Raw genomic sequence first — 25,382 nt, 5'->3', positions numbered from 1 at the left:
CTCCTGGAGGATTCCTTTATTCACATTTGAAAAAGAGACTGACCTAGAGTTTCATTCTCATGTTTTCTTACCTTGCTTGCGTCAGTTATAGATTTCTAGTAAGAGAAAAAGAGTAGTTTTCCATATTTTGTATTTTCTGGAATAAATTATAAAAGATGAGATGCTTCTTCTCTTTGAGGGATATACGGCTATTTTTTAAAGTTTCTTTTATTATCTTATTTTTTCTCTATTTAGAATTATATTTCTTCTTGAGACAGCACTGGTAACTATAATTGCCTTAAAATTGCTTGTTTTACTTAGATTTTCAAATTTATCAATATGAATCTCAATAGTGTTGTGGGGGTTTTATGTCTCCTTATTTCTAATGCTAAAATGTCATCTCCATGTTTTCTTACTTTGATCTGCTAGGTTCACTATTTTCTTAAACATCTGTTGGTATCACTGATAAAGTACATTGTACATTGTTTCTATTTTATTAAGCCCTTTCATATATCATTAGATTTGCTTGGATTTTTAATTAGGATATATGAAAACAAAGTTCATTTAATTTATCTTCTAGTCCTTGTTTTATAGTTTATGTTTCTAAGAAGGAAAAATCCTTTAATTAGACTTTTGGCTACATCCCACAGTTTTTAACATACTACAGTGTTATCACTTCCATTTACTTTTAAAGAATATTGTATATTATTTCCTCATAAACCCAAAACTTCATTTATTTCTAATTCTGTAGTCTATAGTACTTTTCCTTTCCTCTTTTACATTGTTTTTGGAAAGGGGAAAGGAAGCCTTCCTTTTTAAATCTAATTTCTAATTTAACTTAGTTATGATCAGTTAATTTGAACAAAGCATGTTACACTTTTCCTTATGAGACAATTAGCGGGTATAAGCCAACTTGTGACTGTTTCATACAGGGTTTTAAAGAGTATCATTCTATTTTCTACATAAGAAAATGAAAGTATGGTAAAAATTTCCATTCATTTAGCTGTCATTTCCATAAGAGAGGTGCTAAAGTCTTCGTGATGGTGACTTTCTTAGTTTATTTTATGGTATTTTGAGAAGTTTCTGCTTTATTAATTTCAAAGCCATGTCATTGGATGCATTAAGATTCATGATTGTTTTAGATTCCCATTATATCTTCTTAGTTATGCAAAATAACCCTCTTTGTCATTTCAGTAATCATCTTGAGACTTATTTTGTCTAATATTAGCATTGTTCTTCCTGGATTTTGTGTTAGCAGGTATCCAGTGTTTCTGTCCTTTAATTCCTGTATTTTCAAGCTTTCTATGTCATTTTATTAGATGAACCTCTTGCAAAAGTATTTTATTTTACATATCCTTTTTTAACCAAATCTGGGAGTGCTCTTTTAATTTAGTCCATTCTCATTTATGACTTCTACATTTGTACCAATTCTTGTCATCTTGTTTTTCTGATCCACTCACTCATACTTACTGTTCTGGCTCAGAGATATTTCTGTTGCTTGATGCCTAAACTAAGGATGGAGAGAAGTATACAGACAATATGATCTGTGTGTCTGTACCCACTGAGGAAGCCTAAATTATTGCCTGTTATGAGGCCCCCAGTAGCTTTCTCTGTGCTTAGAGAACTTCTGAAGTTTATTCTATATCCATTCATTTATTATCTATTTATTTATTTATGAGACTGTGTCTCACTATGCTGCCCAGGCTGGAGTACAATGGCTATCACAGGCTCAGTCACTCCACACTACAGTCTCAAACTCCTGGAATCAAGCAGTTCTACCTCAGGCATATCTGAGCCTATAGGTACATGCCATCTTGTTGGGTCTTGGTCCTACATTTTGAAACTCTGTTGGATTTATTTTGTACTGTGATTAACCTCTTCAATCCTATCCTTTATCTATCTTGCAGAAAATCTATAGTTTCTGATCAAAAACAGTACTTCTTTCTTTTCCAGTTAGTTATTCATTTGGGAGTTGTTTTTTCTTTCTATAAGGAGAAGGGTAATAGCATTTCTATTATTTCTTCTGCCTTGAAATAGCTTCCTGTCTTAGTCACAGAAAACAGTGTTAAAATAATCTATCAGGAAGCCATTAGGCTGAGATAGTTCCAGCACTTCGGATTCCTACATAAGCAAACCAAAACCCAAGTCAATGTAAGCAGTAAAATGAAACTTAAGCTTAACCAACAAGAAACCACCAATTAACCTCTCACTGGGACTTTCCACTTTAACCAATCAAACAATTTCTTTGTCTTGGCTTCTACAAACACCTTATAAAAAATATCCCCTCACAACCCCTTGGTGGAACCCTGAACCACGTGCCGTCTAGTGCCGCCTGATTCATGAATCACCATCTGCTTAAATAAATTCTTCAAAATTTTAATGTTCCTGAGTTTAACATTTAACAATGGGCTACAAGTTCTAGTCCCTGGTATGTTCTGGTTTCATCTACCACTCTCCCCCTAAATTACTCACCCCAACCACACTGGCCTCTTGGTTGTACTTCATGTATGCCAGGAGCACACTCTCACCTCAGGACCTTGCATTTGCTCCTTCCTCAGCCTGGATCACTTTTCTCTCAGACATTGTCAGGGCTCCATGCCTCACCTCCCCAGGTCTTTACTCCAGCATCATCTCAGTGGTGACTTCTCTGGTTAGTAGATATCAAATTATCAACACACACTCCCTCATGCCCTTGGCCTGCTTTTGTTTTCATCTTAATACTGATATACTATGTGGTGCTTTTATTTTTATCTTACTTACAGATCCTCTCTCCTTCTATTCTAGTAGTAGATCCTCTCTCTGACTAGAACATAAGCTCTTTGAAGGCAGAAATGTCTGCCTACTTTATGCACAGCTCTATCTCTAATGCTTTGAACAGGGCTTGACACATAGAACATGCTTCGTAGATATCTCTTGAATGAATTAATAAATTTCTAGAAGTGTGGAAGAAGAAAAGGAGGCTGTGGAATACGTTCAGTCTGCTGTCATAGTTCCCTCTGTGCTTTAGAATCACGCAGACATGCCAACATTCACTGCCCTATCTAACCTGTCTCTGGAGAAGTTTCATTATGATTTGAATATTATACGAAATAAAAGTTCCAAAGAGATTCCAAGGAGGCAGATTAAAAAAAAAAAAGGAGAAATTAGACATAACAAGGAAAGCTCTCTCTTGAGAAAAGAAATTTGTGGAGGAGAATGGTTGTATGGGTTTCCTTAATCAAAAACAAAAAAGGGACTGCATCTTATCCTCTTTGACTCTCCTTGATTTAGGATAAACTGATGAGGTATAGCAAGATAAATAAAGGAATAAAGAGCTAATCCACAAGGGAGAAGACTGTTTTATTGCTCTCACACAGATGTCTGTCCTAACAACACAGGATATTTTTTTTCCTTTGGGGGAGGGTGGGAATGGAGTTGGGGGGAGCAGCAATTTAAATTGGGACCTCTGGGCAGTCTGTGTTTGGGAATTAGCATTGCATTATTTCCCTGGCTCCCCACCCCCTCTTGTCATTTAGTTGAGAAACATTTGCCCTGGAACAGCACACAGAGTTTGCATTAGCATCCCTGAGGACAGAACTTTGACCCCACAGACTAAGGAAGCTACAAATGGAAAATTCCAAGTTGCTGTACTCTTTTATTTTCATGCTAATGCTTCTGCAGAGAGTATTTAAGGAAACAGATGCACAAGAATAATAAAGAGCTGAGGACTAAGAACTCCTCTGGCAACACTGAAACTGTGCTCCATCCAGCATGATCTTATATCTCCCTGTGCTTGCACAAGTCCAGAGGGGTCAAGGTGAACTCCTGATTTCATTTTATGAAAAAGCTGAACCAGCATTGACATAGAGAACCCAGGATCACATCCAGTCAGGATTTGAAAATTGTTTAAGTTTCATTTCACTTTCTTCAGGCTACCTCAAAGACAGATGAGCGGGTCCTTCAGTAAAAGGCCTTGGGGAATGGTGATTTCTCTATCTCCCTTGCCAATCCAATCCACATCTGAGTTAAAAAAAAAAAAAAAAAAAAAAAAACTGATCCTTCTGTAAATAAAAAATAAAATTCTAAGGCTCCCTCAACTATCTTAATAGACTCCCTCCTGTTAGCTAGGGCACTCCAAAGTTAACCTGAAAAACTGGTTCAGGCCATGATGGAAAGCAGGGGGTGGGCCGGACATGCCCCATTATGCCCTCCACCCTTTTGGAATTCAGGAAAAGTCAACCAGCATTTAACATCAACATAGACCTTAAGCCTGATAAGAAATATTTACAGCCATTCTCTCTGAAGCTTGCTACCTGTAGGCTCCATCTGCCTGATAATACCTTGGTTTCCACAACCTCTTCAGTAACCCAGATATTCCTTTCTATGGATAATAACCCTTTCAACCAATTACTAATCAGAAAAATTTTAAATCTACCTATAACCTGGAATCCCCGCCCCCTGCCCCACTTCAAGTTGTCTGCCTTTCTGAACCAAACCAATGCATATCTTAAATTTATTTGATTGATGTTTCATGTCTTCCTAAAACATATAAAAACATGCCATGCCCAGACCACCTTGGGCACATGTCATTAGGACCTCCTGAGACTGGATCACAGGTGCATCCTTAATCTTGGCAAAATAAACTTTCTAGATTTATTGTGAGAGTTGTCTCAGATACCTGTGGGTTCATACTTTCCTTGGATCTAACCTAAATGGTGCTCACTGTATTTTCAGTCCCTGGCCACTTCCCTTGAATTCTGTGCAACAAGAAAAACTCACTTTTTCCTAAGAATAATGTCATCTTCAGTATAAATTCTCATGTGGGAGACATATGAGAGCACTACACTCTGCAAAGCCAGATCATCTTAACATTTTATCCTAATTTGCAAACAATACTTAAATTTTACTTCACCCTAGCTATGTCTTGCAAAGCAGAAGCTAATCAGAAATGTAGAATAACCATATCCAACTCTTGCTTTAAATTTATCAAACCCCTACTTTCACCTAGATTATGATCAGAAACTAGATAAGAACTCCACGACTCTCCCTAAATTCTCTTTCACACTTGGAACTCACCCAGGCAAAGTTCCTGTCAGCTCAGTTCTCACCTTCATCCAAGCCACCTCACAATCTTCCTTTCTTCACAGATCCCTGCCTTCTCTGCACTCTTCCATCTAGCTTGGCCTCTGCTTTCTATGCGTAGGACCTTGTCTCCAATTAGACTGTAGGACTCCTGAAGGCAGAGCCCACTGCTTCTTTTGCATCTCCTACATGCCCTGGTACAGGGTTCTACATGTTAGGAGCTCTCATGAAAACCACGTTGAGTGACTGATTGAAGAAACAGAAACAGGCCCCTGTGGTGACCTGAAACATATGGAATTCTGAGCAAGGGAAATGAAAAGCCCAAAAAGCCCAATACCACACCCTTTATAAAGTACACACATTGCAACAAATCCAAGGTTATTGGAAAAGTAACAGCCCTCTCCCCAGACCAGCCTCAACCAAAAAATTTCATTAGAATGGATAAAGAAACTGCAGTAAATATTAATGGCTGGAGGAGGAAGCTAGAGGACAGCAGGCGGAGCTGAGCAGGTGTTCACCTCCCTCAATTTCAGTCCATTTGTAGCCAAAAACGTCATCATTTGGCCTTCTTGAGCTCACGGACAGGCCATTTTTCATGATTTTACCATTTCTGGCCAAATGCAAACTTTTTAATTAAATGTACCACATGATTCCAGATGTTTGTTTATTTGTTCCAAAAAAGGTTGTAAAATCACTACATGAGGAAAAACCTGGGGCAGGGGTAAAGTTTTGTACAAGAGACAGTGAAATAAAAAGAGTCAGAAGAACTAGGACTGGGAAGTTAATACTGGGCAGAGCTCATGGCAGAACAATTTAGACCAAAAGCATTGGCTTCAACTCCCTCTTCTTCCAGAAGCCCAAGATTCAGAAATAAAACACCCTGGGCACTTAATAGTTTTGAAGAGAATGAAGCTCTCATCTTTAAGCCAAAGACTAGAATGAGAACAAATGTTTGTGGCTGCTCTGCCTGCTTTCTGTATGTCTGTTCCTGCTGCCACAAGCTCCACTACATTAACTCCACCGGTCTTCCATTTAACAGGCCAGATTAGAGTTCATGCATGAATGGTAGGAGAGAATCCTGCGACGGGGATGTACCGAGAAAGGGGCAACAGGCAGAGACCATAGCCGCCCACACACCATGCTGGCTTCCTTACAGCTTTCTGGTCCTCTTTTCTCTCTACCCTGAAATATAATCAGCATTCGGTCTATTGTGTTTGCAACAGACTGTTTCTCATATTCCTTCCTTTATTCTCTGTACCTCCAGCGAGCCAGCCACTCCAGGCCTTGATCATCGAATGTTGGATTATTTCAACATTATCCCGGGCCCTGTGTTTTAGTTTCAAAAGCCAACATCAGAAATATTCTGAATAACATGCAGAGGAAAAACACTGACTGTCCGTTTTCTCTGATGCCTGAGCCCTCGTGACCAAAACCATCAGCAACCTCAAACAGCAACTCCACAGTGGCCATAAGGTTCCCCGTGCATGGCCCTGACTCCTGCTCTACTGGCAGTATCTATCCTGGCCCCAGCTGTCTTCCCCATCTGTTACCAAGTTGTTTTCTAAATTACCTTTGCTAGAAACCTACTCTTGGAGGCATCACAGTCTACGGACACAGAACCTGGTTATCTGGAAATCTAAGGCTTCTAAGACTTGAAACGATCTCCCTCCAATCCCATTCCACCACGGCCTCCTTGAGCCCAGGCTGTCTCCTTTCCAGTTACCCCTGCATACTGCTTGCAGATTAATAATCCTACAGCATGGTTTTAAATCAAATATAAACCCTTCCGTCTGTCCAAGGTCTGCCCTAATATGGACCTGTCCTATATAAGGAACCTTATTTCTGACCTTTTCAAAACAGGATCCCTTCTTCTTGTCAGTGCTCTGTTCTTGCCCTTGTGCTTTGTCTTTACCCATTTATCTTTCTGGAATACTCTTCTTTTGACCTCCACTTAACATGTTCTTCAAAGCTCAAAGCCAACATCCTCCATAGAGCCACGCCTGAAGAGTCTCACCTATATTGCATCTTATCTTTTCTAAACATGGATAGCACTTGCAGCTTTTGCCAACTAATAAAGCTCTTACTTATGTAATATATAATATCTTGCTTGGTTGGTATTACTTCATTTTTGGGATCTCCTCAATCAAAACACAAATTCCTGGAAGATAGAGACAATATTCTCTATTTCTGAATCCTCCACAAATCCTAACAATACACTCAGTACACAGTACATAATAAATAAAGACAAGTTGGAGAGATTCTTGAATGACTGTGCTCACAGCAAACTTTGTCTTACTGACCCTGTCATACTTCTTTCTCATAAAAAGGAGGAAGAAACAGCCCAGGACTCTAAAACATAAGCACATTTAGAACCTTCTACCGTGTACATTCTAGGCTTCCATTTTTAAAGATAAAGGGAGCATGGTTTTACTATCATTTTTTATCGGGACTGTCTGTTGGGGGAAGAGTTGTCTTTCTAACCTCTCATTTTACGGAAGTAGGGTTTGCTACTATTTGAAAGGCAGGGGAAAAGTGAAATCCATTTTTCCCTCCTTGCTTTGCTTCCGAGAGAGAAAATCCAGATTCGTAGCCCTTCTGTGTCTATGAGTATACCACAATTCTGCCCAGAGAATAGAAATAAAGCAATCTCGGAGACTGCAAATGAAAAATCATCCTTGGAGAAAAGGGAGAGGAAATGGACCCCTATGGATTTTAAATGCTTAAACGAGGTTGCTTAAAGTTCCTGGCTAAACTCCATGCCAGTCTTGGTAATAGTCTAACAGATTCATCCATCTTCAGATTCCACTTGGCTTGCTCTTCCATCACTGCCACCCTCCCAGACAGCGAGTGCACACATGCACATCTATCTATATATATGCGGAAGTTTTAATCTACACTACCCTCCATTCCAATCCACCCAGCCCGGCTCCGTACAGAGTGAAGCTATTGACCCTGCAAAGTAGCAGGGAGATGAATTTGATGACCCAGACCGGAGTTTTTAAACCATTTCAGCAAGGTCTAGAATCAGAGGGAAGTACAATTTATTCAGCACTTAGTAAAGTCCTTTTACTTTGGAACAGAGTGCACACACTGAAAATAGACTCCCACTGCCACGCAGATAAAATAAACCTGTCAACCACTACTGTCAAATCACTAGTCACCTCGATTAAATAAAGGAAACTTTAGCATCTCTCAGCATCTGAGAATTCCACCAAGATTATAAGCCCATAAAAGCATTATGAAGGAAAGAAAACTAAAGTAATGAGTTCTGTTGAAAATGTCATCAAAGGAAATCATTTTACATAATTAGCAAATGCTAATAATAGTTCTGCACAAGGAACCAACACACTCTTCCCCCACAGAGTCAGGGCACGGTGGTGGCAAGACGTCTAAAAGACACAAGCCAAGGCTGTGCTCTTATTTGACAGGACCCCTGGACAAAAACATGTCCTTGTCTCTGCGGAGGTTTTTTATTTTTTCTTTTCTCTCTTTCTCCTTTTGCTCCTTTTCAATACATTATCCATGGGGGAAATTTGGATCTGTCATGCTTCTATGATCCTTCAATGATTCAGTGACAATTTTTTGAGAAACTATTTGATGCTTAGCTCTCTTGAAAGACTAATCAAAATATTCTGGAAGGCAGAAGGCAACATATAAGCAGGCTTTCTTAGTCATAAGGTCTGACCTGAGGTGAGACCTCCCTGGCAAAGTTGCCAGAACCATAAGGTTCTTCATCCCATATTTTTGTTTGTTTGTTTTGTTTGAGATGAGTCTCACTCGGTCACCCAGGCTGGAGTGCAATGGCACGATCACAGGCCACTGCAACCTCCACCTCCTATGTTCAAGTGATTCTCCTGTCTCAGTCTCCCAAGTAACTGGGATTACAGCTGCCTGCCACTGCACCCAGCTTATTTTTGTATTTTTAGTATAGACCGGGTTTTGTCATGTTGGCCAGGCTGGTCTCAAACTCCTGACCTCAAGTGATCCACCTGCCTCAGCCTACCAAAGTGCTGGGCTTACAGGCGTGAATGACTGCACCCAGCCCCATCCCATCTTGTTAAATGGTCAATGAGAACCAAGATGCAGTAGGAAAAAGATTCCTTGATTCTGAGCCATTAAGTTGCCCTAAATAAATGCATCTATTTTCTTGAGTCTTTGCTATTGTTTTCTGTAGATTTTGTTTATAATGATCAGACCTACTTAGCTTTCACATTCCCTGTGGTTGACATAGTAAGATAGTAGAAATCTAAAAATGAAAAACTAAAAGTTGGCTAAAAGAGACATACTCCTCTGACAGGGCTCAGAACACAATACCCCAAATTGTGGCACCTTGGCGTTGAGTGATTTGAAACAAAAGACACTGGAAGGGCCTGAGAGGCAAGGTCTCTCTGGCCTTCTCTTATCCCCTGCCCCATCCCTCTGTCTCTCCCCTGAAGTCAGTTATAGAAACCAGAATTCCTCTTCCCTAAGTCAGGTCATTGAAACTAGAATCCTGTCCCCTAAAGCCAGCCATAAAACCTAGAAAGGTCACACTCTCTCTTCTCCTGTGAAGATCCTCATTCCAGAGGGATCTTCCATCAGTTACTTCAATTGATCCAGAGGATTCTGTTCTATAACCAGAATTATAAAATAATTCCATCAGTTACGTCAATTGATCCAGAGGGTTCTGTTCTATAACCAGAAGAAGGAATGCTACATATAGAGACCAAGAAGAATGTGAACAGACAGGCCCTTGCTGGGTTCCTCCTCAATCTATTACCATTAGATCATACCCTTTGCCTAATCATGTTTCTACACAGCTGTCCATTCTTCATCAACATAAGCATAAAAACAGTTTTCCCTGGGTCTTTCAGCCTTCATTTCTGAAGGCCCCCCCCATCTCAGAAAACTTCAATTTCTTATCCTTTTCTCTTGTTAACCTGTCTTTTGTTATAGGCTGTGACCCTTATAATGGATGAGGAAAGGTATCTCATCATTCTGCCCCTGCACCTCCAAATCCTATAAGCTGAAAACAAATTGTGAGCAATAGTTTAGTCATCAAGTAACTTCCCTTTGAACCCTCCCAAAAGCATTATGCTTGTTGGCAAGAAGTTTTTCTAGCCAACATCTCTCCATCCCAGACATCTTTGCCTACACTGCTACCTCTTCACATACAGACTTTTAAATTTCCTTTTATTCACTTTGGCTTTGGCTGATTTAATGAGTTGAAGCAAAACACTCTGTATTTATGGCTTCTGTTGAAATGTATTTTATGATATCTCAGGCTAAAAATGTTTTAAATAATAAAGAAAAACCCACAGTTTTTCTTTCCGTTTTTTTTTTTTCTTTTTTGGATGGCACACATTGAGCTGCTTCATGGAGATATACAGAAAAATCAATCGCTAAGCATAAAATGCAACTCACATTAAGGAAACTGCAAACGATAACTAATTATGATAAGTTGCTGCATAAATTACTTTGTGACAGTCCCAGCAATCAATTTCAAACACAAATAGACCAAGCCCCTTGTTGGAGAGGAAGATGAGTACCTAACAACTGTGTCAATAAAATTAACGACAAGATTGCCAACAATAGTCAAAGTAGAGAGGTTATCATCTCTAAGCAAGTTTCACAGCAAATTTCCTCTTCTTCTTTTTTTCTTTCTTTCTTTTATACATTTCAAGACCAATGTTTAACATGGCAAGCTAACTATGGCACATCTTCAAGACTATAGTATAAGCATCAGGAAATAAATAATTCGGGGACATTCACTAGGCTTGCAATTATCTCACAAAATGTGTATGCAGACAAGTTGAAATGGGATCCTCCACATGACAGCTATTGGCGAGGCAGGGTTATGGTAGATGTGGGGGATTATCTGTTTTAACATTGCCACCATTGCTTTCTTCTAAGGTTTTCTCTGTAGATCAGAGGGAGAACTAAAAACTGTATAGCCCAGAATCCCCTTCCGTGAGTCAGCCTAGGTTAGAGTTGGCCACAGAGAAGTGCTGCAGTATGATTTGGAAATCTAGGGAGGAGGAGGAGCAGGGTAATGCATGGATAACCACAATGACTGAAACAGTCTCCAGGTGAGCATGAGAATCCCCGCACAGGTGCTTCAGATAGAGAAAGTCAGTGAAAGACACCCAGGTGTTCCTGTGATCTACAGAACTTTCCAGCAAGCTCCTGAGAAACACCAGCTCAGAGCTGAGGTTGAGATTCTGGGTGGCGGCACCACCTCTAATTCCTTCCAATAAAACTCTTCATAATTGGAACACACCGAGTGCCTTCGATTTTCCCTGTCTGAATCCAGACTGACATGGTGCATTCTCCCTTTTTGTTTTCAGACTTTCTCTGCTCCTGATTTTATTGTTCTGTAATTTAAAAATAAAGAATGGCAGGGCGGGAGTAATAACAATTCTTTTGACAGAAGCAGGCAAGTAGGATGCTGTAGCTCCTGGCAGCCTTAGCACAGGCTTTGGAAACTCATCCTAGTGGTGAACATTTCCAGGCCATGTCTCTCCCTCTACTTTTTCTCCTCTTCCTTCCAGCTCAAGGCCACAGTTAGTTCTACCTACACGTGCTTCATACACACGGGATGAAGGATGAAGGTCAGGGGTGACTTGAGAATTAGGGCACAGGGCTTTGATTTTGTTTCCCTTGCCTGTTGTTGAGTTGCTCCATTGTCCCCAGCAATTCTTGATGTCTCCCTCTGTGTAATGGGAATAATATTTGCCCTCCCCACTTTACAGGGTTGTCCTGAGGATGATATAGTTTACATTCTAAATAGAAATGTTTTCCTCAAAAGACACAATGTCCTCTACAGATGTGAATTCTTCTTCTAACAGCTACCAGATGAAGAATGGCAATATCTGGCATGCTGGGGCACGTCCTGTACTCATAACATATTTAAAGAGACATTTCTCCAACAAATATTTTAGCGCTTCTCATAACATGAACACCGCCAAGGACACAATATGTAGATTGCCACTAGGGAACAACTGAGGTTACTGACACATTCCATGTCCTCCTCATTCCAAAGATATGCTCCAACCCAGGGCAGTGTTCTCAGAGAGAATTCAGGTGGACCATTCTAAATCCATGTGTGTACCACAATCCATATTTTACTGAGAGTCTGACCCCCTTCCTTGAGAGTTTCTGTTCTAGTAAAATAATTCCATCAGTTACTTCAATTGATCCTATTCCCTTCCTTACCATCAAACCACCAGTGCTTGAAACATTAAAATAATCAACTATTTAGAAGTTAAGCTTTGTGACTAAATGCTCTCTGGCAATGAATCAACACATGTGACATCCATCCCTGATGGTCTGGGTTTATGAAAGCAACAGAATTGAGTTCTGAGGTCCACACAGCTAGACCTTTGCCTTTAGTATATACACCCCTAAAGGAAGCAGGGTCTTCTTTCTCGCCTGCAATCAAGTTACCTTGCAGAGGTAAGTTACTCAACCTTCCCCTGGGTTTCTATTACTCAGCTTTTACTGAAAAATATATACGGAGCTTCATTTAGGTAGGAGGCCCTGTGCCAGGCATTGCAGATAAAATGGTGAACATATGTAATCTCATCCACTCTTCACAACAGCTTATGGCCTATCTAGGAAGATAGTCCCTGAACAGGGAACACTGGCCTAATATAACAGTGTAGGGGGATCAGAGGTGTTTCCTTTGGAGTTATGATATTTAAGCTGATACCTGAAGAACAGAGTCAGTGATGTCAAAAAGAAGATGAGGCTGGGCGTGGTGGCTCACACCTGTAATCCCAGCACTTTGGGAAGCTGAGGTGGGCGGATCACGAGTTCAAGAGATTGAGACCATCCTGGCCAACATGGTGAAACCCCGCCTCTACTAAAAAAATACAAAAATTAGCTGGGCATGGTGGTGCATGCCTGTAGTCCCAGGTACTTGGGAGGCTGAGGCAGGAGAATCACTTGAACCCAGAAGGCAGAGGTTGCAGTGAGCCGAGATTGCATCATTGCACTCCAACCTGAGTGACAGGATGAGACTGTCTCAAAAAAGAAAAACAAAAAGATGATGAACTGGACTTACTGCTGCCTCTCAGGGAGTATTCATTTGTGAGGAGTTTAAGGCACACATAACCTGACCTCTATCATACAAAGTAGAATATGAACAATTGCTCTAAGAAGATAGAAACAAATATCATTAATACCTATAAAAAGAAGAAAATCAGCCTAACTCAGATCATTAAAAGCTTCATGCAAGAAGCAAAGTACTGCATGTTACTAATTCCTGTGACGTGTGGATTATCTACAAGTTACAGATGGAGAAATTGAGTCCCAGGTCTCCTGATCACTATTCTAAGCCCAGACTTTCCTTGCATTTGAATCTACAGTTTCTAGGACATGAATCTTGGGCCTATCATACTCGACATTGGAAGTTACATAAAAGGACAAGTAAAGGGAAAATGGCATGTCCAGAAAAATAGCAATTTGCACATGAACTACTGCCCGTCAGTTTTGTAGTTGTTGGTGCGGAAGGAAAAGAGATTGGGAACTGGATGAATAAAAAATTATTTGCAAATAGAACTTCCAGTGAGGATTTTATAGACAAAAGTTTCAGACATCATGGAGGATTTTTGTTGGAAAAGAATTGAGGTGACTTGTCCTCACACTGTGAAAGGCCCTCTTGTACATAAATGTTTGCAAGTTGTTGGCATGAAGGCATTAACAAATGACAAATAGTTTCATGATTTATATGATCAGAAACTTGAAATAATTACCTTAAATATTTTTTTTAAAATGAGATAGTCTTAAGTGGTTTCATTTTAGTGCCAAAAAATAATGGCTTTCCCATTTGGAGACAGCCAAGTTGGTTCAAGCCAAATTGGTTTATGCCAAGCTCAAATATATGAGTCTCACCTTACTCCTACGTACATCAGTCCAACAATAATCCAGCTTTGATGAACTTCTTTGGTCCTCTCTTTATTGGTCTCCTTATGGCCATCAGCCCAAAGAACATCATTTTATGATGTAGACTTGCTTTTCTCAACAACCACATCAGCACTGATTGGGCAACCAATGTGTCAAACGTGTAGGGATTTTCTTCAGTAAAACTGAGACATCTGTTGTTGGCTCCCTTTAAATAACGTTTTTACATTTCTCTCATGGATGTTAGGCCTTGATGTCATCCAATAGCACTTATGTGAACTCTAACTATTTTAGGCATTTTTCCATATTCCAATTGTTATTCCAAATAGTTTAAAACTATATTGCTTTATACTTCCTTTCTTCAAGTCTCAGGTTCCTTATATTACTGTTAAAAATGACAGATGATATTTGCCCTATTCCTAATGATTATCATTTATCTGATCATATCTCCCCATTGTGAAATCTCAATTTCATGGCCAGATAAACTTTACAAGTGGCTGTGATGTTTCTGAGACTTTGGTTTCTATGAAACTTATTCAATAGACTATAAAGTAAAATTACCCTTATTCAAATACAAGAAACCCCTATTCAAATACAAATAAATAAACACATGATGATATGATGCTCATTTAAGGGTTAATTTGTTGTTCCATCTAGATGTGGTGTTATTTTAGGGAAATTCCCCATAAACAGTCTCCAAAGGGATATATGCTCAAGACCTTCAAAAGGACACTCAGTGAAAGAGACCTGTTTATGCCCCTAAAACATAGCAGGTTGGCAGCTGCTTATTTCCCTGACTTTGAGCAAAATTGATTTTTTTTCCACAAAATTAACTAAGGCATATTTAAATGTAGAAAAGTTCTATTGATGCCCAGACACCAAACAGGCAACACAGGTCCAAGCCACAGACACCGGAAATCCTGCACTACTCTCTTGTTCTTTTCCTGCTGAATACAAGTGTCCCATTTGCCCAGAGCCCAGATGGTGACTCGGAGGGTCAGATTCACTGCTTTCTTAGCATCTCCACAGCCTGTTCTTCCACCTGCACATCCTGCAGTGCTGCTGGGATAGTCCCTGTTCAGTTTCCCCTTTACATGTGTAAGTGGAATTTCCTTCTTGGGGAAACAATATTTCTAACAGCCAGCTTAGGGATAAGACATTTTCAAGTGATATTTCATGTCAGTGTACTGTCTGCTTTTGAAGCTGAAGACTCTAGAGATGGCAGCAGACATTCAAGGCTTTGGAAAAACTGAGTAAACCAAATTCATGTTTTGAGAACAAGAGAATTCAACAAAAACTGCACATGGATTCTCTCAATGTTGCCAGGGAAATTGGGATTCCTTTTAGTAATAATGTAGAGTTCACTCATTTTGAAATTATATATGTCAATTGTTATATTCTCAAACAATGATACTTTTACAAATGTTAGTGAGTTTCCCTATTTCTCCCTATCACTAATACTAAAGTTAACATCTCCTTGGTAATTTCAAAGTACCATAATCTCTTTAAAGAAAAAAAATTATAAAATTATATTATACCATAGATTTATTTGCCTCCCGGGTAGAATGCCACTAAATTCTGTTTAATACGGGTTAAAAATCACTACGTGTGACAGGTATGGTTTTCTCATCAAGGACTTAAAAAGCACTGTGTTCTTTCTAAAGTGCCGAGGCAGCAGTAATGAGCCAGAGCTCTGCACAGCCAAGTGTCCCTCCCTGCACCCACTGAGAGCAATAAAAAGCTGAGTTCCAACCTCGGTGACTGGTGAGTTCCCTGGAAGCAGAAGGCAAGGGCGTGTAGTGGCGCTCAGGGGAGCTGGCAATGTCCTCACTGGAAACCTGTGTGACAAAAGCAAAGTCAACATGAAGCAACACCACACACCAAACCCCTCATTTACCAGACCTGTCTCCTTGGGATCTGAGCTTGGAGAAATTATTATTCACCAAGATACTTCTTAGGAAGCAAGAGTTGTTTTTGTTGAGATAATATTCTGGTAAGTGTTGGGTAAGATCCAAAGCTTTGAGGGGCCTCAGTAGATGTGGAATAGCTCTGAGAAAAGAGGGAAGTTTGTTTATGTGCTGAAATGAAAGGAGGAAGAGGAAGAAAAAGAGAGAGGCGGAAGACAGGAAAAGTTAGAGATCTAGATTTCTATCAGGCCTTTACCCAGCGATTCCCACAAAGTAAATGCTGGATCTGGGCAGATTTCTATGTTAACTAGTGAAGAAGCTAAGCTCTGCCCCCAGGATAAATGGGGAAAACCAGGGCTGACCTCTATGAGCCCAGTGGCATGAAAGACTGGGCAGAATGAAGTCAGCATAGGAAAGGATATAAATTGTCTTGCGCTGTGCAATGGGGAATCTGGCTCAGTTTAACAACAGCAATGAGAAATACGTCTGAAATTTGGATTTGGGATGTAGCAGTTATCAACAAATTTGTCACTCCAAGGCCTAAAAGAAAATAACATAAGATACAGCTAAGACGATACTTTTTCACTGTCTGCAGACCACTCTTTAACTATAGAACTGTGTCTGAGGTGGCACAGGCTGTTAAGGCTCACTCTTCAGAACCCAACATGCTTGTGAATTAAGCCAGAAGAAAGTATTTCAGCTTGGGGTCAGCTATCACTCAGAACCAATGGCCAGTATGCCACATTCACAGTGTGGTTGCTAGTAGCAAGAGGCAACTCTTAAATAACATTTCCAAATCAAATGCAGCTTTTTTTTTTTTTAATATCCCAACAAGAACATCTGCTAGGATCAGAATCTGAAGCTTACAATATTTCCAAGCTTCATGAAAAAGTAAATTTCATTAATGCTACATTTTTCTTTCCGGAGCAGGAAATACATTCTATGGGATATATTTGCCCTCCTAAAAGCAAGCCTTTTCTCCAAAGAGATTACCTATATTATAGGAATCAAAACTAAGTAGGAGATTAGACCTACTTGCTAGAAAAACCCTTTAAATTTCATTTCTGACATTTGCGACGTTTGACTAAGCGGCTTTCAGTGGAGACTTATAGCAAGAGGGTGACTGGAGCAAAATCAGAAGTTCCGTCCCTAGGTAGAAACAGTTTTCAGGTAGCGTTGCTTCACTCCAGCTCCAAGGCAAATATATGGTGTTCAAATTTGAATCCAAGGCTATTGGATCCAGAAAAATGAAAGTTTGGCCACCAAGAAAAACATGTTTTGAAGTAGGTAAGACTTTTCTACTTTTTAGCACATTGCAAGAATGTGGAGTCCAAAATTAGATTTAAAAAATCAAATAGTACAGTCACCAAGTATCTCTCTATTGGGTATTCAAGGTCTCCTGTAATTTCTATATAATGAATGAAACATGACGACAGTGTCCTAAATATGGCATCTATTTAATGCTTGAGGCAGGACATATGGGGTGAGGGTACAGGGGTCATCCTCCCTAGATCTACCATACTTCCTCCATGGGAAGCCACAGTTGTCAATATGTCTGCTCCAACTCATTGCCAAAAAAAAAAAAAAAAAAAAAAAAATCAATATGCGTTTTAGTTTGTTGTGTTGTGATATTTCTTAGAACTTTTAATCTCGATTTGGGCTGCTGACAATTTGATAACAGCTTTTTCCTACAATTACTGGAACAAATCCTACCTTTCAGGAAACACCTCTGACTGTGCTACACATTAGAATCCTGTAGCCAAGCGTAAAAGAGATATTTGGTTGTGTTTTGTATTGCAGGTAGGGCAAAAACGGTGTGGCTTCTGTTGTTTTACAGTCATCATTCTATGACCAGCACTTAATTACTTTCCTGCTCAGTGTCCGTTGATAAACTCACATCATGAAAAATAATCCAGGAAAGAATGATTTTGCAAACTATGCATTTTGATGGTACTTCTATGGCTGGATGTCTAGGAAAACAACTACAAATCAGGGTTCCAACTACCAGCTCTTTGACGTGGCTTTTCTCAAAATGAAGTCCATGTGATCCTGTCAACAGTGATGTTCACACTGGTTCTCTAAACCTTAGGATTAGAAACATGATTCAGAAAGACACAATTATCATATGAAATAAGTGGACAGGAAAATGTCTTAAATTTGTACTCTATCTGCCAAAGAATAAAGAACTCACCTTGAAACTAAGGCAATATACCTATTGTATATTGAGTATGCAGTAATGGAAAATTTAAATAATATTTTCTTTTACCTGGATTAAAAGATATACCTAAAATGAGAATAAGCAAATTTGAGTAAATCTGAATCTTCAGGACTATAAATACTCTCCAATTTTGAATCCTTGGCAAATTTGTTGTTGTTGCTGTTGAGACAGAATCTCACTCTGTGCCCAGGCTGGAGTGCAGAGGCACAATCTCAACTCACTGCAACCTCTGCCTCCCTATTCAAGCAATTCTCATGCCTCAGCCTCCCGAGTAGCTGGGATTACAGGCACGTGCCACCACATCCAGCTAATTTTTGCATTTTTAGTAGAAATGGGGTTTTATCATGTTGCCGAGGCTGGTCTCGAACTCCTGATCTCAGGTGATCCACCTGCCTCAGCCTCCAAAAGTATTGGGATTACAAGCATGAGCCACTGCACCTGGCCCTTGCTATATTTTCTAAATGCCTATGGCAAGGAATTAGAGTTTTACATTTTAATTTTTAAATTCTCCTGTTAGGAAATATTTGCACATCTACAATAAATAATTAGTATCCAAAATAAAAAAGAATGTATTTCAATAAATAGAAAATATAATAGAAAAACAGACAAAGGAAATGTCTGGAAATTCAAAGACAAGAAAACCTGGACAGTCAATAAACATAAGAGAAGTTGCTGAAATTTCCTAGGACGGAGGGCAATACAAGTTAAAACAAGATACGACTTTTCCACTCATCATACTGGCAAACTTTTAAGTCTCACAATAGCAAGTACTAGTGAGAACAAAGGAAAAAGATGTTATCATCTCATTCCTTGCTAGTGGGAAGGTACACTGGTTCGACTACTTTGAATCGTCATTTAGCAATATCTAATAAAATTGAAAATTAGTGCAGCAATTTCACTTAAAATATGTAACTATGGAAAATCTTACATAGGTCTGCAAGTTGAGACATAAAACTGTTTATTGCAGCATTATTTAGAAGAAATTGGAATTAACTCAAATGTCTACCGATGAGGAAAATAAAATGTTGTATATCAATAAGATAGAATAATAATAGTCAGTATTTAAGAGAAACAAACCTGATTTCTATATCCCACTTTGAATAGGTCTAAAAATGTAATACAGAGTGAAAATGCAAGTTGCAAAATGATAAACATAATATTTATGGAAATATAAAATATATTGATCTCATGTATGTATAGAAACATCTAAAGATTATAAAAAAAATATACACTAAATTCAATAAAACAGTTGCTCCAGCCAAAGGGCAGTGTAATAGGTCTGGGGCTGGTGGGATATAGTGAGAAGAGAACTTCAGCTTTACATATGATGTTCTTTCTTTCATTTAAAGAAGACTTAAAACAAATGTCAAAATATTAGCAACCACAAATTCTGGATGATCTCTGCATGTGTTCATTAATTTTTAAACTTTTCTACATTTTTGAAACTTCTCAGACCTAAGCTAGAAATTTTTTTTTAAACACCAAAATGCCCCATTTCTTTTCTAATCCATGCAGTCCTATATTGACATGAACCCATAATGAGAGAAAATTTCCTCTAACAATTCTCTAGTACTTATACAACATGGATTAACGCCATCTCTGATTGGTTTTTTATAATGAACTATCCCATTTCTGTTGCTTCTAGAGCTACTGAGAGTGAGCTCTAGAATAGATAAAAGCAGATGATGGTAAATATATATCCCCTTCCCCCCAAGTCTTGAAATACTCATTCTGACCTTACAAGTCCTTCTGCTGAAGATACATCAAAGCGTTCTCAAGGTTACTTGATTCTTCTCCTGCTCACAATCAAAGAGTTACTAATAATTTTTAAAACCCACATCAATAAAGGTAATAGCCACTAATATACTGCACTCTGCAATTTCCACAATGGAAGGAAGGTAGGTGGAACTTTGGCAACCTCCTTGGAAAAGATTCAACGCACGCACAGTGTATTCTGCAACAGACTTGCAAAGTGAGAGTTTCACTTGGTGATTACAGAAACTGATAAATGTGTAAAATTCAAGCCCCTTTCCAATGGGTGCATTCAATGAAAAACTGCAGTCTGGTGGATATTTCTGAATGTCACGGATGCACTGAAAGAACATGATACAGACCACAGGAGGAGAGATTTGGCAGACTTCGAAACAAGAAGGGGGCAGCTACGAAGTTGTTTAATAGCCATAAATCTCCCACTATTTTTCACAAAATACCATCTAAGACCACAGCTCCACAACTCATTCCCCATCACTCAGCTCAAGTGGAGCACTCTGGCATGCTCGCTCACCCTTAAATCATACACCACAGAAAGTGATCCCAGGCCTGGGAAATATGTCAGCCTCTTTCAAGCAAAAGCAATCTTCACTTTTCATCACAATTCATTCCCTGAAACCATGGCATAAAGCTGACTCTTCTAAAAACATTTATTTTCTCTCATAAGAAAAAGCATCACTCATTTAGTTATCAAGTATTTAATAACCACCTACTATATGCCAGGCCCTTTGCTGAGAATAACAAGAAAAATAAAAAGAGAACATTGGTTGCATTCCTGGCTCATAAAAAAAAAATCATACTATGATTAATACTGGTTATGAAGAACCACCAACTCGGCGTGTCCCTCACAATCCTATATTCTGCATCAACACAGAATGTTGTCTCTGACCTTGATTATGACAGCTAAACACCTGTAACAGAAGTTACATACTTACTCATTTCTCATTCATAATAACAGAGAGCTTTGGGGATTAACTTTATTAAATTTCTGAAATTAATTATATGATCAACCCTGTGCCCAACATACTGCCAGATATACAGGAGGAAGTCAACACATGATGATTGAATGAGCAAAACATTTTAAAGTCAAAGATAAAACTACATACCATGATTATAATTCAACATGAAAGTGTGGGCCAAGTTGCCAGAATCAGAAAGTAAAGACTTGCCATCTTCTGAAGGATTAAGTTAGAGAATCTAAAGAACCAGCTAGAAGGCTGAAGCTTCCCAGCCCTCTCGCAGATTAAGGTACCATGCCTTTCAGTAAAGCTAGAAAGCTGGAGAGAAGGTGTCACTGACACACAGATTAAGTCTGAATAACAGGTTTGAAAGCAGGAACAGCCATATCCTGTCTAGAGTCAGCAGCCAAGAAAATGAGAGGAAACAAAACACAAAGTAGGGATGAGGGTGAGTCTGGAACCAAGAGACCAAGAAAAGATCCCAATGGAGAAAAGGTCAGAGTCTGGGCAAATGCTGAGGATGAAGCTGAGTGAGAGGTGAAGGGTAATTCAAGTGAGAAGCTGGTCATAGCAGAAGCAGGTGAGGAGAAGAGGACTGGGTCAAAAGCCTCTCTGGAACAGGAAAGCATTCTGAAGGCAATGGTCTGGAGCTTCCCATTTGTTTCTATCTGATCTACAGGGGACCCAGTTCTGCCAGGGCCTACAGTGGCATCTGGCCAAGAGTAGTAGTTCACAAATATTTATGAAAGGCAGGGAAGGGAAAGCAAAAGGCCAGAGGGAGGAGGAGAACTAGGAAAGGAAAAAAGAAAGGAAGGGCTGTGGCTTGGGCATTTTGTGGGCTCTTACATAACTAATCCACTCACAGAATGTAAGAGTTGTTACAGATCTTACAAATCATCTAGAGCAGTGGTTCCAAAATATTTTTAGCAGACACTTATATAACAAAAGAAAAAATAAAACCATCTAAATATTGGACATTATGAAAAGATCATATTTTTTTGATAACCTAATATAACTCTAAGTACAAAGGAGAAATATGCAAAGATACTTATTGCATAATGTTAAGTGAACACAATAAACATTAAAATAGTATATAGGTTGTAGTTTTTAACGATATAAAATTTGGAATAGGTAGAAGTTACTAAGTAAAGATCAAAAGATTTTTGGGCCGGGCACAGTGACTCATGCCTGTAATCCCAGCACTTTGGGAGACCGAGGCGGGCGGATCACCTGAGGTCAGGAGTGTGAGAACCACCTAATATGGTGAAACCTCATCTCTACTAAAAATACAAAAATTAGCCAGTTGTGGTGGCGGGCACCTAGCTAATTTTTGTATTTTAGTAATCCCAGCTACTCGGGAGGCTGAGACAGGAGAATTGTTTGAACCTAGGAGGCAGAGGTTGGAGTGAGCCAAGATCACGCCATTGCACTCCAGCCTGGGTGACAGAGAGACTCCATCTCAAAAATAAATAAATTTTTGCTAGCAATGTGATCAAGGATGCTTGGAGTTGTAAACTTTATTTAACATACAGTTACTTCTTATAATTTATAATATTTACAAATTAAAATACTACTCATATACACTGGCTGATATGAAATAATGACTAGTCCCTCAGATATTTTTCAATCTGTCCTATCAGAGATTGAGGAGAAATGGAAAAAGAGAAGGGAGGAAAAATTGGAGTTGAGGAAAAAGAAGGAGATCAAAAAGAAAGGAGATAAAAGTGTAAGACAGGATTTAATATTTCTTGACTATATGGTAAATGCTAATGCTTATCCAATGTATGAAATATGTCCTATACTCCTCTCATCTGAAAAATAAAAAAACTGAGACTTAGAAAAAATCAGTAATATGTCCAAGACTGTCCAGTTCTAAACTCCAGAGTAAGATCAGAAACCAAGTCAGGCTGACTCCTAAAGCCCAGACTGTTTCCCTAGCCCACACTCTCTCTGCGCCAGCATCCTCAGGTTTTCATGATGCTCTCCTCCTGGCCATCACTGTTTCCCTAGCCCCACACTCTCTCTGCGCCGGCATCCTCAGGTTTTCATGATGCTCTCCTCCTGGCCATTACTGTTTCCCTAGCCCACACTCTCTCTGCACCGGCATCCTCAGGTTTTCATGATGCTCTCCTCCTGGCCATTACTGTTTCCCTAGCCCCACACTCTCTCTGCGCCGGCATCCTCAGGTTTTCATGATGCTCTCCTCCTGGCCATTACTCTGTTCTCCCCTGCTTCAATGTCTACTGGGCACTTGTCCCTGTCGGAGAACTGTAAACTTAAAGATTTTAGAGGCCAGTCCTAATTTGGCAGTGAATGCCTTACAGCACCTAACAAAGTAACTTCTCAAAGTATTGAGAAAAGATTATCAGATGAAAAGAAATTTACTAACAGCATTAGTAAATTTACTAATTTTACTAATAGGTAATTGTAATAAGGGGAGAACATCCTATCTGTAAATAAACAATTTTCTTTATCCAAACAAGAATGATGGAGCATAGTTTGCTAATTAATTCTTGCTGAGGATTTCATTTGTGTCCTATGTTCAAACATAGGACACAAATCAGACATAATCATAAGCAGAATGTAATGTGTTATAACCTCCACATAATGTGAATGTGTGTACATTTCTTGAGAATTATATGCAGGCATTTTATAAGCATTGTTTGATTTAACCCTCTTAATAGCCTTATAATGCAAGTGTCTCCGGATCCTTAGGGTGTCACTTTTCCAGTCAGAACCCTCTGTGGCTGGTGGCACCTTTGCCTCAGTTTCACTCAGGCTCGCTGGGTTCCTTCCACCCACTTGGCCCAGCAGGATGCGCTCGGCTGGCACTACCGGCCCAGATCCCACATCTGCCAAGGGTGAGCCAGGCATGGAGTGGTGAGTGGTGTGTGAGCGAGCGAGGGGTTCAGCCCCGCCCACGGCCCGGTGTGCTGGCTGCTGTGGGGCAGGCAGCTCCAAGTGCCGGTACAGGCACCGGCTCCAAGCGGGGCTGCAGCTGGACAGGGCGTACTGCAATTGGCTTCCACTGTGGGCACCAGGGAATGCTGTGGTGCCTGGAAGCTTAGGAGACGCCAGGAACCACAGAGCCCTAAAGAGAGCGACACAGGTCCGAGAGCCCCTAGGTCTGTGCTTGCTGAAGGGCCACAGCTCTTCTCTCCTTATCATCACCTGCAATGTGGCATGTGGGGAGGCGTGTTTCAACTCTGCATTACAGCTCTTTTAGTCCCACCATTTGGCGGATCCTGGGTTCTTGCCCCGCATCCAGAAGAATGGGGCACATGGACAATGAGCATGAACAACGCAAAGAGGAGCTTCACTGAGCAACACGACAGCTCTCCGAAGACCCAAAGTGGGTAGCCCCTTTCTGCAGGCAGGTCATCCCGAGGAGCGTCCAGCTCTCGCGAAGAGGAGACCCATAGTGTGTAGCTCCTTTCTGCAGGCAGGTCGTAGAGTTTGGCGGCTGTTTATGGGCTCAAAAGGGGGGAAAGTGAGTGGGGATTGGTTTATGGGCGGCCGTAGGCAGGCTGGAAAAAGCACCATAAATTCTCACTCCAGGTATACTCTCCACCTGGAACTGACAGCCCACCCCGGGGGCTTCGGGCCATCCCTGGCTTGAAGGTGGGGTTTCACTGAGAACCCACCCCTATCCACCCAGGAACCTGTCTGCCTTCTGCCATCAACATGCCATCCACGTTGCCCAGGCTGTTCATGTCAAGGAGCACCTGCAGGCCTACACGGAGCTGCCTTCAGCATCCCCTGGGCTGCCTCCTATGCTCATTGGCGCCCAAAGTCTAGAAAGGGCCAAGGCAGCAGGGGGCTGGGTGTCAGTGCCGCCCTGAGTGCATGCAAACCCAGCTGGGTCACGATAGCACCCAGGGTTGGCCACAACTTTGCTCTGCACTGGAGCAGGCGCCAGGAGCAGGAGATAGAACTTCTGAGCCCGCAGGGAGCCGGGACTTCCCAGGCTCATGAGAATACAGGGATGCCAGGGGTCCAGCGCGCAGCTGGGAGGCTGCAGCTGCATCCAGGAGCGCGGGCTCCCACCCCGCCAACTGGGTAGGGGGTAGGGGGTAGGGCTCTTGTCTGTTCCCAGCTCCTACCAACCCCGCCTAGGCTCATTTAGTGCACATACAAAATTAGGTAATATATTGGTAGTGGGATATGAATCAATTCATGTTAATATGCAACATGTTCTTTGGCCTGCTAAGTAAATAAAACTATCAGCTTATTTAATAATCCATGAAAGAATTAGCTGTGCAATGTAGACAAATTAGTGTTTCAGATCCCTTTGGCCTTTTGGATTCAAATAACCAGTAGCGTGCTAGTGTGAACCTGTACTGGCTTACAAGAACTAATTATTAAGGTTTGGGGAACTTTGGTCAGTTGTTAAACACAGGTATTATTTAAAATTACACATATTTAAAATGGAATAAATTACCTTAAAAGCAAAGGTAATATTTAACCTGACTCCCCACTTCCTAATTGTTTTACAAAATTTTACCGTTATTTATGCTCTGGAAATTGAGTCCACTGTATTTATATGATAAAAACACTCTATAATGATGTGCGATTACTTTCCAACTTTTCGGTGATGGCACTTTG

At 40.2% G+C, this 25,382-nt stretch overlaps 1 protein-coding gene across 1 annotated transcript in view; it reads right to left on the bottom strand.

Moving 5' to 3' along the window:
• LRMDA (leucine rich melanocyte differentiation associated) overlaps positions 1-25,382 on the bottom strand; it is a 1,099,488-nt gene that overhangs the window by 212,372 nt on the left and 861,734 nt on the right. The window contains exon 6 of the mRNA XM_021673845.2: positions 15,677-15,761. Coding sequence (XP_021529520.1) covers positions 15,677-15,761 — 85 coding nt within the window. The remainder of the gene's footprint in view (positions 1-15,676; positions 15,762-25,382) is intronic.

Source organism: Aotus nancymaae, unplaced genomic scaffold (assembly GCF_030222135.1).
Source record: "Aotus nancymaae isolate 86718 unplaced genomic scaffold, 86718_ANA_hifiasm-v0.15.2.pri h1tg000010l, whole genome shotgun sequence".
Classification (NCBI taxonomy): Eukaryota; Metazoa; Chordata; class Mammalia; order Primates; family Aotidae; genus Aotus; species Aotus nancymaae.
The sequence above is the reverse complement of the archived record's forward strand: the minus strand, read 5'-3'. Positions and strand labels throughout refer to the sequence as shown.